This window comes from Pelodiscus sinensis, chromosome 14 (assembly GCF_052426305.1).
Source record: "Pelodiscus sinensis isolate ZL-2025 chromosome 14, ASM5242630v1, whole genome shotgun sequence".
NCBI lineage: Eukaryota > Metazoa > Chordata > Testudines > Trionychidae > Pelodiscus > Pelodiscus sinensis.
In genome coordinates, this window is record NC_143065.1 from 16,428,439 (window position 1) to 16,442,901 (window position 14,463).

A 14,463-nucleotide genomic window follows, 5' to 3' on the forward strand; every position below is an offset into this window, starting at 1 on the left:
TTTACTTATTTAAATACTGACATTCACATCGTGTAAAAGCCAGCTCCCCGTGTGCATTGGCTCTTGGGGAACTGCTGTCCCACACCACTTGATTCTTGCTACTATGTACATTTTTCACTTCATCCCAAATTTCACAGCCAAGAGCAAAATTCTCATTAAATACAAGCGGACAATACCTTTTATTGAATTAATGTCCATTAGACTAACATGTTTATTTTAACATAAATGAACACAGCAATAACATTAAAGATTTAGTTTGAATCGAGCAATCGATGAGCAGGTTTATTTTGACATACCTTCCTGACTGCAAAACTATCAACCAAATATTCATTTGTTAGTATTAACTCAGCTTTCTGTTCTGGTGACTCAACATCTTGCACTAGACACATTATTATTATAGTGGTTTAACTTACCATCTTCATCCACTGTGAGGTCCACCACTTCCGCTGCATTCTGTCTCAGTGGCTGTATGACCGTGGAAATCCTGCTGCGATTCCGTTGTTCTTGGGATCGAGCAGCGTGAGTGCTAGAGTTTTGGCTCCAATGAGATCTTGAGTGTCCGAGTGTCGAACGAGACCTAAAGGGGGAAAAAAATGCAGTTGCCTGGAGAAGTAGCATGTATATTTAGCCTGGCTTGATACAATTTCTCTTAGTGGGCCAGGCTGTCAGAGATAGAAGTTAAGTCTCCTGCTCACTGCAAGCTAGTTCCACCTGTATTTGTTTGGAATAGTATGATTCTGCCACCACATGCACACGCACACACTATTCACTAGTACCACAGCTTTAGGAGTCTTCTAAACAGCTTTGGATATTCTGGCAAACATCTAAACAGGCAGCACTTGCACCCATGTTAAACTTCATTAGTCTAATATTGTAATTCAGGTTGCCTGGAAAGAGTACCACAGTAAGACTAGCAAACACCAAAGACAACAGTAATGTCTGTAGTATGAAAAGATCTAGAACACTATAGAAGTATTATTCTGTATGTTGCTTTACTCACTTATTAGAAGATTAACCCAGCATTGCTTGGGTCCTTAAAAACAAAATTTGAGTTCTTAATATAAATCATTGCTCTTAGGTGGGAAGAGGGGCTCAGTATGCAGGCTGTCCAAGGGAGAGAGGACAACTCCAGCCCTCTCACCACAGCAGCTTGGGGTCAGGTGAGAAGAGCCTGAGCATGAATGCTGCAGCTGTAGTAAACACAGCCGAGGGAAGGCTGCATGTCCCCCACCTGGGGGGAGCAAACTCTCTGAAATAGAGTAGATAGCTGTCCCTTTCTTCATCTCTGCCCTCTTCTAGCTTAATGATGTTACAGCTATCTCAGTCCCAATCTCTGGTTCCTTTGCTGCCCCCTTCCTATAGTATAATTGTCCCTCCTACCATACCTCTCCCTTTCCACTGTATAAGGAACAACCAAATTCCAGGCACATTCCATTGTCCTGGTACAACCAATCCCTGACCTTGCTTTACGTTAGGATAAGAAGCAGCTGCATACCAAATTTGGTGATCCTAGCTCTTCCCCTTTAAGAAGAGTTCTTGAACAAACGGACTCACAGACAGATGGACACATAGGGTATGTCTACACAGCAAAGTTATTTTGAAATAACAGCTGTTATTCCAAAATAAAATTTACTAGCGTCTACACAGCCAAACCGCTATTTCAAAATTAATTCGAAATAGCGGAGCACTTATTTCAAAATATCAGAGGGGTAGCCGTGTTAGTCTGAATCTGCAAAAGCGACGAGGAGTCCTGTGGCACCTTATAGACTAACTGAAGTGTAGGAACATAAGCTTTCGTGGGCAAAGACCCACTTCGTCAGATGCATCTGACGAAGTGGGTCTTTGCCCACGAAAGCTTATGCTCCTACACTTCAGTTAGTCTATAAGGTGCCACAGGACTCCTCGTCGCTTTTATTTCAAAATAAGTGCTGTGTAGACACTTATATTGAAATAGGGGGCCTCCAGCCTTCCCAGGGTGCCCTGGTGGCCACTCCAGCCTCAACCAAGAACACTCCTCTCCTTCCCCGGAGCCCTTAAAGGGGTTGCTCTGGCCACAGTACCTGTGCCAGCTCCAAACCTGCCAGCCCAGGGCAAGCAGTCACTGCCCCATACCCAGTGGCCCCAAAACATGAGCCAACAAGCCACTGGCATCAACCCCTCCATCGCTCCTCAGGAGCAGTCTGCCAGTTCCCAGGAGCCTGCCAGGACCTGGAGAAGGCGGGCACCTTCCTGGTCCAGGATGGAGATCATGGACCTTATTCGGTTTTGGGGGGGAATGCCCCCCAATGTCCACAATCTCCACACTAGACGGGGGAATGTGGCCGTCTATGGCAAGATAGCTTCCAGCCTGGCCACATGCGAACCCAGGAGCAGATTTGCATGAAAATCAAGTTGGTCCGGCAAGACCCCCAACCCTGAGCTTCCCCTTCCACTTCTTCCCCTTGCTTCCCCCTTCAAATTCCCTCCTCCCAGGTTTCCCCATCCCCTCTCCCACCCTCTCTTCTTCCCCTCTCCCACCTCCTTTCCCCAATCTCACCAGAGTTTCATTCCCCCGCCCCAAGTTGTGTTAAATAAAGAGAGTTTGTATTCATGAAAATATGTGTATTTTATTTGACATTAGGAAGGAGAGTTAGGAAGGGGTAAGTGGAAGGACGTGAGGGAGAAATGAGGCACAAGCCCCCAGTGGGGCAGACCAAGGAGGCTCTTAGTGCTCCTCAGGGTGGAAGCTCTCCCACAGGACCTGCTGGATACTGACAGCCCCCTGATGGACCTCCCAGATGGCAGCCTGCAGCAAATGCAACTGGGCTCGCAGCAATATGTCCACGAGAAGCACCAAAGTGCTCAGGGGCAGCTCCGGGTCCATGCTGCAGAGACATGTGGTGTCCCTAGTGACAGCAACCAGAGCACGCAGAGACAAAATGCTTTGCTGTCCCTCATCAAGGTAGGCAAGCAAGCAGGGAAAGCTGAGAACCGGCTGTCCGGGGGGGTTCCTTTAAGCACAGGCCTCAGATAGCCTCAGGCAGCAGCCACACAAAGTAACTCTTAATCTGATGCCCTGCCAGACCTGGTTCCGGCCAGCCTTAAATGCAATTCAGCATCCACTCAGTGTGGACACGCTATTTCAAAATAACGTCTTTCGAATTAACTATTTCAAAATAATATATTTCAAAATAACGCTGTAGTGTAGACATACTCAGACAAAGTTTCTAAAATATATAGTAGAAGATGTCTGAGATTTTACTTTTAGGTTTTTTCCAACTGTTATATAATGATGTATTTTTAAGAAACTCAGAACTTAACCTCTGGATTTATAAGTACTTCAAATATACGTTATTAGTTCAGAGCCTTGCCTGACATAACTTTGGGAGGGAAGTAGAAGCATGAACCATATCCATGGAAACCACTACAGGTTGAACCTCTTTGGCCCAGCACCAAACAAGGGAAAATTTGCTGGACCATGAAGGGTCTCCTGCCAACAGCCCCGAAGCCTATCACTGGCTGCTGGCAGGCTCTCCCCCCAACCGGCCCCCTGCCAAGGACCCTGCCTCTCCCAGCCTGGCTGGGCTGCTCACCCAACTGCTGCCAGCTCCCTGGGTGCTCCCAGGTGACTGCTAGGGGCTGCTGAGAGGCTCTGACCCAGCTTGCCACAGGCTGGATCTCATTTGCATTTCTATTCTACTTTTTTAAAAAAGTCATCTTTTAATGTTTTTACCAAATCAATATTCTTTCATGATAGTCAAACAATGTCCAAACAACAAACTGGACTCCACCTTGGCTGCACTTTTCCTTCTTCCCCTGAAGATACTTCCCTGCTCTTTTCACCATTTTGCAGGAAACCTAATACATACTAGGCGGAACCCAGATCACGTAACAACAGGTTTTTTAAGGGCTGCCTCACCAGTTCCAAGGGTGGCCCTTCTGAGTGGCACAGCTTGAAGCTGCTGAAAGATGAACATCAGCGCCATGCATGTAGGTCTAGTTGTGGGAGATTGAGTTTACCTGAACACAAGGTTCTTGTCACCAGCTGCCATCTCTACCAGCTAAGGACAAACACACATCACAATGATGCAGGGAGGGCGAAAAAGCCATTGTTGGACTCAAATAACTTGTAGATGTGCCCTAGGTGAGCAGAAAGCCTGGTAACAGCTCTGGCAACATGTACATCCTCAGTTGACAGCAGGACAGTCAATGTTTCCAGTATAACCTTGGAAAAGCTGCATGATGTCATAGAGGTGTGGCTAAGGTCCCCATCTGCTAGGTTTGCTGCAATAAGGGAGTAATTATTCAACCAGTATATCATGGTGTCTGCCGCATCTCTAGCTTCACTCATTGCCTCAATCTGGTTGTGAGCCAGTTTCAGGATAGCAATACAAAGTACAGGACCTGCTGTCAACAGCCAGGAAATTCTGCAGCCACTTCTGCTAGTTCAGTTCAAAACATCGCAAACTTAAGAGAGCTGCAGGACTCATTCGAACTGACATGGCACTAAGTGAAGCAGGAGATAGTGACTAGACTGAATTTCATATTTTACAAACTGTAAATCTGCATGAACAGAGACACAGAGGTAGCATTCTATGTTCCTGGGCCCGGACAAGCAGAGATAGACACCATCCTCCAACGCAGTAGCTGCTTACAAAAAAAGCTATCAGACTTCCTACAGTACTTTAATGAGACCACAAAGCTGATGGCTGATTTCCGTATTCTCAGTGAAGTACTTCCCTTGTTGTGCTTGCTAGAAACAAAACTGACACAAAGAGCTTTTCAAAGAACAGTGTGACTGTACTGGGGAGGCCCTAGTGAAAGACATAGTATCTGCTCTTTGGGGAAGTTGCCATCCCCACAACATCAAATAGGACTGATATTTGATGGCAAGGTATTCTCTTTCTTCTTCTTCCCAGGAACAGGGATGCAGGAATACCCCGGCTATGAAAAAACAAATACATGGCAGTGACTGAAGTCACTGCCTGAGGTAGTTCACAACCTCATCATCACTAGGAAGCTGCAAGTGCTACAGCAGAAGAGGAGTACTACTAGGTGCTGACCTTTTGCTAGCCGCATCCTTTCGGAACAGCCTCAAGAACTTTAGGCTGGTCTATGAAGGAGGAGAATGTTGCTGTTGCACTGCAACAGAGGATGATGTAGGAATATTTACAGGATGATATGATGATACCCATGGTGTTATACTAATCTTTGTTACTGGCAGTGGAGGAAGAATATTCAGCCAGCATTTAATCAGCTGGCTGTCACCCAACCAGAACATTTGTGTTATGAACTAACAAGAGGTGGCTCTCGCTCACCCAAATGAAGAGTCACTGGTTTCTCTAGGAACATACCCTGAATGTGATAAAGGACACCAGCAGGAACCTAGTGGAAAACCTGTGGGCCCAGGCTGGTGAAAGGGAGGATTGCTACTAATGGGGATTTTTTTTGCAGTAAGTCAGCTTGGGGAGCGAAGGAATTATAAGGAAACTCCCACCCCTCTTAACTGTGTTTAATTCAAGTAATATGAAAAGTTCAGCTACATGTACTCTCTAATAGTTGTGTTTACTATTCACAGAATTCATACTTCTGGTGTGCTGGGGATGGAGATGGTGGTAACTTTTCTGGAAATCATTTCCTTTCGTCCCACCCCTTAACTTAGATCCAAATAGTGGGGAAGACAAAAAAATAGGTTTCCTGCTGCCAGTCCCACTACATTAGAGTAGTTCATTTTTCTGTGTGCGCTTCTATGGGCAGCATTCTTAAAAGTTTTTTTCACAATTTCTGTCACCTCTGTTCTGGTACTAGTTTCAATGTACAAGTCAATATAGGTTGCATGATGTATAAGGATAAAGCCTAAGGTGGAGCATAGTAGGAAAGATTTGTTCACCTACGCTGGTGAAGGGATGGGTAAAAAAAAATTCCCATATGTTTTACAAAAGTTTTCGAAATAATAATGTTCCTTGAAAATGAGTACTCAAAACTTCCCAAAAAAAAAAAAAAAAAAAAAACAGTTTCTTTAGATTGTCTTTAGAATATAGTAAAAGGAAATACACACCCCAAAAACAAGAGAAGGAGAAGCTGCAAAGCAAGATACTGTTGTGGTGTTTTGGGAATTTACATACAAACTCTCTCAAGTGCATAAAATGTGCTCGAGAGCCAGCATCATCCACAAATAATAGGGTACCACTTTGCAGCAGGCGGTGCTTGGATGGTAGTCATGAGAGAAATGGGTCTCTTGAGCCTCCCGATAGCCTGTCTGGGTGCCACTTCTGTGGGTAGAACCAAAGGGTGCTTGTCCCACAGACTGCATCCTCCATGAACACAAGGAAGCTGGGAGCCCCCTTCACAGTAGTGGTAAACAGCCATGTTTGACAGCTCTATCACCACAGAAAAGTGCTCCCAAACACTGTAGGAAACACACAATGTGGCAAAAGGCTTCATTTCCTTTCACCTCCCTCCCAGTGCTCATGCTAGCCAATTTGTTTTAAAAAGCCAGTGCCCTACTTCTTGGGTACCCCTCTTCCCTGCCCTGACTAAATGACACATTAAAAACTGCCCACAACTTGGTCACTAGTAGGGATGTTAAAATTAGATTAATCATCTAATTGAATAGTAGATGAAATTTCCATCAATTATTCGATTAGTCATAGAATCAAAGAATCATAGAATACAAGGACTGGAAGAGACCTAAAGAGGTCATCGAGTCCAGTCCCCTACCCTGATAACAGAACCAAATACTATCTAGACCATCCCTGATGAGAATGGAGTAGAGTAGAGCGGAAGAATGACTTCTCGTGTCTTGCTCACAACATACCTGTTAATGCATCCCAGAATCATGTTTGCTTTCTTTGCAACAGCATCACACTGCTGACTCATATTTAGCTTGTGGTCCACTATGACCCCTAAATCCCTTTCTGCAGTCGTCCTCCCTAGACAGTCGCTTCCCATTCTGTATGTGTGGGATTGATTGTTCCTTCCTAAATGGAGTACTTTCCATTTGTACTTCATCCTGTTTACCTGAGACCATTTCTCCAATTTGTCCAGATCTTTTTGAATTATGATCCTATCCTCCAAAGCAGTTACTACCCCTCCCAGCTTTGTATCATCTGCAAACTTAATAAGTGTACTCTCTATGCTGATATTTAAATTGTTGATGAAGATATTGAACAGAACCGGTCCCAAAACAGACCCCTGCAGAACCCCACTTGTGATATCTTTCCAGCAGGATTGTCAACTGTTAATAACTACTCTCGGAGATCGGTTATCCAGCCAGTTATGTGCCCACCTTATAGTAGCCCCATCGAAGTTGTATTTGCCTTGTTTATTGATATGAATATCATGCGAGACTATATCAAATACCTTCGTAAGATCTAGATATACCATGTCTACAGCTTCTCCCTTATCCACAAGACTCGTTATCCTATCAAAGAAAGCTATCAGATTGGTTGGACATGATTTGTTCTTCACAAATCCATGCTGGCTGTTCCCTATCACCTTATTATCTTCCAAGTGTTTGCAGATGATTTCCTTAATTACTTGCTCCATTATCTTTCCTGGCACAGAAGTTAAACAGACTGGTCTGTATTTTCCTGAGTTGTTCTTACTTCCCTTTTTATAGATGGGCACTTTATTTGCCCTTTTCCAGTCCTCTGAAATCTCTCCTGTCTTCCATGATTTTCCAAAGATGATAGCTAAAGGTTCAGATACCTCCTCTCTCTGCTCCTTGAGTATTCTAGGATGTATTTCATCAGGCCCTGGTGACTGGCAGACATCTAACTTTTCTAGGTGATTTTTAATTTATTTTATTTTACCTTCTAAAACTCCCCCCTTCCCACTAGCATTCACTATGTAAGGCATTCCTACAGACTTCTCTGTGAAGACCGAAACAAAGAAGTCATTGAGCATCTCTGCCATTTCCAAGTTTCCTGTTACTCCCTCCTCACTGACCAGTGGGCCTACCCTCTCCTTGGTCTTCTCCTCTTGCTTCTAATGTATTTATAAAAAGTCTTCTTGTTTCCCTTTATTCCCGTAGCTAGTTCGAGCTCATTCTGTGCCTTTGCCTTTCTAATCTTGCCCCTGCATTCCTGTGCTGTTTTCCTATATTCATCCTTTGTAATTTGTCCTACTTCCCATTTTTTATATGACTCCTTTTTTATTTTTAGCTCATGCAAGATCTCGTGATTAAGCCAAGTCAGTCTTTTGCCATATTTTCTATCTTTCCTACACAGTGAAATAGCTTGCTTTTGGGCCCTTAACTATGGCCCTTTGAAAAACTGCCAACTCTCCTCAGTTGTTTTTCCCCTCAGTCTCGATTCCCATTGGACCTTACCTATCAGCTCTCTGAGCTTACCAAAATCTGCCTTCCTGAAATCCATTGTATCTATTTTGCTGTTCTCCCTTCAACCCTTCCTTAGAATTGTGAATTCTGTGATTTCATGATCACTTTCACCCAAGCTGCCTTCCACTTTCAAATTCTCAACCAGTTCCTCCCTATTTGTTAGGATCAACTCTAGAACAGCTTTCCCCCGGTAGCTTTTTCAACCTTCTGAAATAAAAAGTTGTCTCCAATGCAGTCCAAGAACTGATTGGATAGTCTGTGCCCCGCAGTGTTATTGTCCCAACATATATCTGGATAGTTGAAGTCCCCCATCACCACCAAATCTTGGGCTTTGGATGATTTTGTTAGTTGTTTAAAAAAAGCCTCATCCACTTCTTCCACCTGGGTAGGTGGCCTGTAGTAGACTCCTAGCATGCCATCACCTTTGTTTTTAATCCCTTTTAGCCTAACCAGAGACTCTCAACACTTCCGTCTCCTACGTCCATCTCCACCTCACTCCAAGTGTGTTCTTTTTTAATGTATAAGGCAACACCTCCTCCCTTTTTTCCCTGTCTATCCTTCCTGAGCAAGCTGTACACTTCTATACAAACATTCCAATCACGTGTATTATCCCACCAAGTTTCTGGGATAAGGGTGCTTCTGCTTTTAAACGTAGCAAGAGCCCTCCCAGCTGTTGCTACATTTCAAAGGTAGAAGTGCTGTGCTTCCTCTTTGAAATGTACAAGAGCCTCAGCCCGAAGGTGGAATGCAGCCGCTGCGCCCCTGTTCTCTCCACCCAGTACCCGCTCCTCTTCTCCTCCACCCTGCTGCCTCTTTCTGATAGAGGCAGCAAGGAGGGAGGGGCACAACTAGTCAACTAGTTAGTCAAGTGTGTCAACTAGTTAGTCAACTAACTGATTAGTCCCTAGTCACTAGTGGAATTTCTGTTCCAGATCAAAATATTTTGTTGAAACAGCTCCCTGCCTAGCACAGGCAAGGAGCTGCTCCAGCCCTGAGGCCCACTCGGAGCAGCCCCGATTTGTGGTGGGCCTGGCATGACCTCCACTGCTGCAGGGAGGGGCTGCTCCGACTGGCCAGCGGAGCAGCCCCTACCTATGGCTCATCCAGCATAACTCTCTCACCGCAGCTTCAACCTCCCAGCCAGAGCAGGTTATTCAGAAAAATATCATGAAGTAATTTCAGCAGTGCCTGGGAGTCTTCAGGTCTCTGTTCTAACAGAAAGTTTGTATGAAGATATTTAAAACCCAAAGGGTGACAGATTTAAATCCGTGGTGTCCAACACACTAGTCACTAGCCACATGCGGCTATTTGGCCCATTGAAAGTGGCTAGTTCAGAACTGGTTGGACACCATGGGTTTAGATATACCTTCCATTAATTTTATCAGTAGACATATATAATATCCCTTGACTTCTTTGAAAAAATTCAAAGGAAGTATTTAAAAAAAATAAAGCTAAGATAGCTTGTCACACTGAACATCGTCTCTCAGGGCATGGCTACGATAGGAAATTATTTTGAAATTAACTTTGAAATAATAACCCCCAAAATAAGCTTATTCCCTAAGGAAAGCAGGAGTACAGATTTTGAAATAACAGACTTGGTAGTGTGGAAGCTCCCCTTATTATTTTGAAAGGGGGATTATTTCAAAATAACTCCTTACTGTAGACCAGGGATTACTGAATTAAGACATTCAGTTATAAAGAACCCAGTCACACAATCACACATGTACTTAAGATGTACAGGCATCCACATTACTGAAACAAAGATGACACGCTCATACACTACACTACAACCAACTGGAGGAGTGGAGTCTGAGTACTATCCATTCCTTACACCAAGTCTCATTCAATACATTCTAGATCCGATAGAAAAAACGATATTATAAATTAGAGTGCTATATAATGTATGTTCATGTTTTATTCTGATTTGACCTAGATTTTTTATTTATTCCAAAACACATTCCTAATTTTTTAAAAATGTAGCTTGCTTCATCTATGTGAGAATTATGTGAAGCTGAGAACAAGACACTTATTTTCCTCTGAACAGTATTCTAAATAGTGGTAAACACCACCTTCAGAATGTTCAGTTTATTTACAATGTTTGAAACAAACTCTGAATTAAATTGGAATTTTAAGACTTCTGATGGGACCTTCTGATCAGGAGAATAGCAACAGAATTTGTAATTCTGGAAATTCTGTGATGTGCTTGACTCCATCACATGACTTTTGGTATGCACAGGAAGTACTCAGATAATCTCACCACACTAAAAGAATAGCTGACTCGTAGGGGGGACGCTTTGTGGTATTTAATGATAGCCTGGAAGAATCTAAAGCTCAAAGCTGAGTTGAGGACCTCTCAGTCATTAGATGACTGATTCCTGGAGCTGAAGATCAGTGTTGCAATAATAAAACACAATGATATGGAAGAGTAAAGGAAGAAAGAAATTACATGCATGTATTCAGCTGAAAGCGGACAAGAACACAGTGCTTTATTTTAGAAGGAGGTCTTTGCCTAGCAACTGAAGAGAGTAGTAAAATTGTAAAACAGAATTTAGACTTGCCACCCCAATCGGTGACATTAAATTTGTCAGGAGATGGCATATTGAAGAAGTTGGCAAATTCAATAAAAACTGAAACTTATTGGCAGGTTTCATCAAAATGCATTGGAAGAAGCCTTTGACCTGATTTGCTACTATTGGCATGATTACCATTGCCATCAATGGGAGCAGGATTCATGTATTTAGGGGAGAAAGAGATTTGGCTATTACATAAACCTTTTCTTAATAATGCCGAGCAGAGAAAAAGCTGAATATATAAAAGAATCCCATCTAGTTTTAATCAAGCCTTGAATTAATGTTCTATAAATGCAATCAGATTAATCTAGGCTCATTTTAACACTTTAAATATTATCTGCAATACACAAAAAGCTTAAAGGGATAGTTTAAGAGGTATCTGAAATATCTTTCCAAGCACAGTTAAAAAATATTGCTACAGCTACTAACAATGTTCATTAAAGGGGACCGATGGTGGGTAAAAGGTTAAAAATGTAGAAGACTGAGAAATTAAGCAAGGACGCAGAACAAACAAGAAACCACACTCCAAAGGAAAAATTAGAATTTAAAAAAGAAAATAAGTTAAGATAAAGAGCTACTCGCCAGGCTAAGTACAAAAAACAAAGTTAATTTATCCTAGGTCTCCCCTCTTTCCTGCCATTATGTGTTTCTTATCTTATGTTGCCTATTAGGGATATAATCTTGTTGGTGCACAGATATAATCTTTTTATATGTCGGAAGCAAATATGTTTGAGACCTATAAAATAAATGTATAGAAGCGGAGGTTGTTACCAGCTATTTCTGTAAAACACACACACTTCCAAATTAGTTACTAACTACTGTTCTAAGGAACATGTTCAAAGAGGAGAGGATTTTTGTTTAGAATGCAGTTTTTCCAAACAAAATCACTGTGATGGAATATCATTTTATCATTCACATTCGATACTACTGTACAAAGATCTGGTGTATTGAGTCATCAGAGAGAGACTATAAACAGCCAATGTGATGCAGCTAGAGAAAAGGCTAATGCAGGACTAGGATTCATCAGATGAGCTATTTCCAATAGAGACAGGGAAGACAAGGTACTGGTGAGACCTCATCTGGAATACTGCAGTTCTCGTCTCCCATGTTTAAGAAAGATTAACTCAAATTGGAACTGGTGCAGAGTAGGGATGTAAGTGACTAGTCGACTATCCGATAAGCACAAGCTTATCGGATCGTCAAATAGTGATTTGACTGGTCACTTCCCCTACCCTTGCTTCCTCTTATCAGAAAGGCATCAGAGGGGGGAGTAGGAGCAATGGTAGGGGAGCTGGCTTAAAAGTTGGCTCCCCACAGCACTGTCACCATTCGGGGTGGGGGCAGGGATGCAGCAGGGAAATGGTGCAAGCGGGGATTGAAGCAGCAAGATAAGCAAATATGAGAGGCAGCAAGATGGAAGGGGAGGGGCCAGTGCTGTGGGGAGCCAGCTTAAAAGCCTGTTCCCCCCAGCACCATTTCCAGGGTGCTGCCTGATAGAGGTGATGCCTGAGGGTATGTCTATACTAGCCCCCTAGTTCGAACTGGGGAGGCTAATGTAGGCATTCGAAGTTGCAAATGAAGCCCGGGATTTAAATATCCCAGGCTTTATTTGCATCTTCCCGTCCGGTCGCCATTTTGAAATTTCACTAGTCCAGACTAACTGCCCATGGCTACACATGGCAGGGAGCCAGTAGTTCGAATAAAAGCCCTAATTCGAACTACCTATTATTCCTCCTGCAAGAAAGCTCTACATGTAATGCCCAGGTTAACTGGTTAACCTGTACTTTCACATCCCTAATACTGCGACAGCAGCATGGGAGAGAGAGAGGGGGAGAGGCAGGAGCCGTTACACATGGGGGAGTCAGATTTTAAGATGGCTCCCTGCATCTATCGGCTCCCGAGGAGGCTCCTTCTCCCACTCTTGCTATAGTTCAGTGGCAAGTGGGGGGGGGGGGCCCACACTCTAGCCAGGCTGAAGCAAATCATCCCACCCATGCTCCTCTTTAATTGGTTAACATATTAAACAATGTATTTAACCAGTTATCCAATCAAATGGGACTTTACATCATGAGACAATCTATTTCAGGATCCTGACAAAAGGAAGAAAAGAGAGCAGCAAAACACACACCCTGGACTTTAGGAAAGCAGACTTGAATCCCTCAGAGAACTGATGGGCAGGATCCCCAAGGATGCTAACATGAAGGGGAAAGGAATCCAGGAGAGATGGCTGTATTTTAAAGAAGCCTTATTAAAGACACAGAAACAAACCATCCCGATGCACAGTAAAAAAAGCAGATGTGGTAGGCGACCAGCTTGGCTTCGCAGTGAAATTCTTGGTAAGCTTAAACACAAAAAGGAAGCTTACAAAAAGTGGAAACTTGGACAGATGACTAGGAAGGAGCATAAATATATTGCTTGAACATGCAGGGGAGTAACGAGGAAGGCAAAGCACAACTGGAATTGCAGCTAGCAAGGGATGTGAAGGGAAATAAGAAAGGTTTCTATAGGCATGTTAACAATAAGAAGGTGGTCAGGGAAGGTGTGGGCCTCTTGTTGGATGAGGGAGGTTACCTAGTGACAGGTGATGTGGGAAAAGTTGATGTACCCAATGCTTTCTTTGCTTCTGTCTTTATAGACAAGATCAGCTCCCAGGCTACTGCACTAGGCAACACAGTACAGGAAGGAGATGAGCAACCCACGGTGCAGAAACAATTATTAAAGGTTAAAATTATTTAGAAAAGTTGGAAATATACAGATCCTTGGGGCTGGAACTAATGCATCCAAAGGTACTGAGGGAGTTGGTAGATGTTATTGCAGAGCCATTGGCCACTATCTTTGAAACCTCCTGAAAATTGGGGGAGGTCCCGGACAACTGAAAAAGGCAAATGTTGTGCCCATCTTTAAAAAAGGGAAGAAGGATAATCCCAGGAACTACAGACTGGTCAGCCTCACCTCAGTCCTCTGAAAAATCATGGAGGGGATTTCAAGAATCCATTTCGAAGTATAGGGCAAAGAGAAAGGTGATCAGGAATAGTCAACATGGAATCACCAACAGCAAGTCTTGCCTGACCAACCTGATTGACAAGGTAACTGGCTCTGTTGACATGGGCAAATCAGTGGCTGTGATATGACTTGTCTTTTGATACGGTCTCCCACAGTATTCTTGCCAGCAAGTCAAAGAAGTATGGATTGGACAAAGGGACTGTAAGGCAGATAGAAAGCAGGCTAGATTGTCAGGCTCAACGGGTAGTGATCAACAGCTCCATGTCTAGTTGATGGTCAGCATGCAGTGGAGGGCCCCAGACATCGGTTCTGGGGCCAGTTTTTTTTCCAACATCTTTATTAATGACCTGGATGAGGGGATGGATTGCACCCTCAGCAAGCTTGCAGATGACACTAAGCTAGAGGGAAGAGGTAGATACATTGGAGGGTAATGATAAGGCCCAGAGAGACTTGGACAAATTGGAGGATTGGGACAAAATAAATCTGCTGAAGTTCAGCAAGGACAAGTGCCAAGTCCTACACTTGGGACCGAAGAATCCCAAGCTGGGGGCCAAGTGGCTAAGCAGCAGT

The 14,463-nt window shown here is 43.5% G+C and overlaps 1 protein-coding gene across 9 annotated transcripts in view; it reads right to left on the minus strand.

Annotated features, from left to right (window-relative positions):
• RNF111 (ring finger protein 111) overlaps nucleotides 1–14,463 on the minus strand; it is an 81,360-nt gene that overhangs the window by 44,170 nt on the left and 22,727 nt on the right. For all 9 annotated transcript variants that reach the window (XM_025189969.3, XM_075897332.2, XM_075897333.2 and 6 more), the window contains one exon: nucleotides 414–577. In XM_025189969.3, the coding sequence (XP_025045754.1) occupies nucleotides 414–577 (164 nt within the window). The remainder of the gene's footprint in view (nucleotides 1–413; nucleotides 578–14,463) is intronic.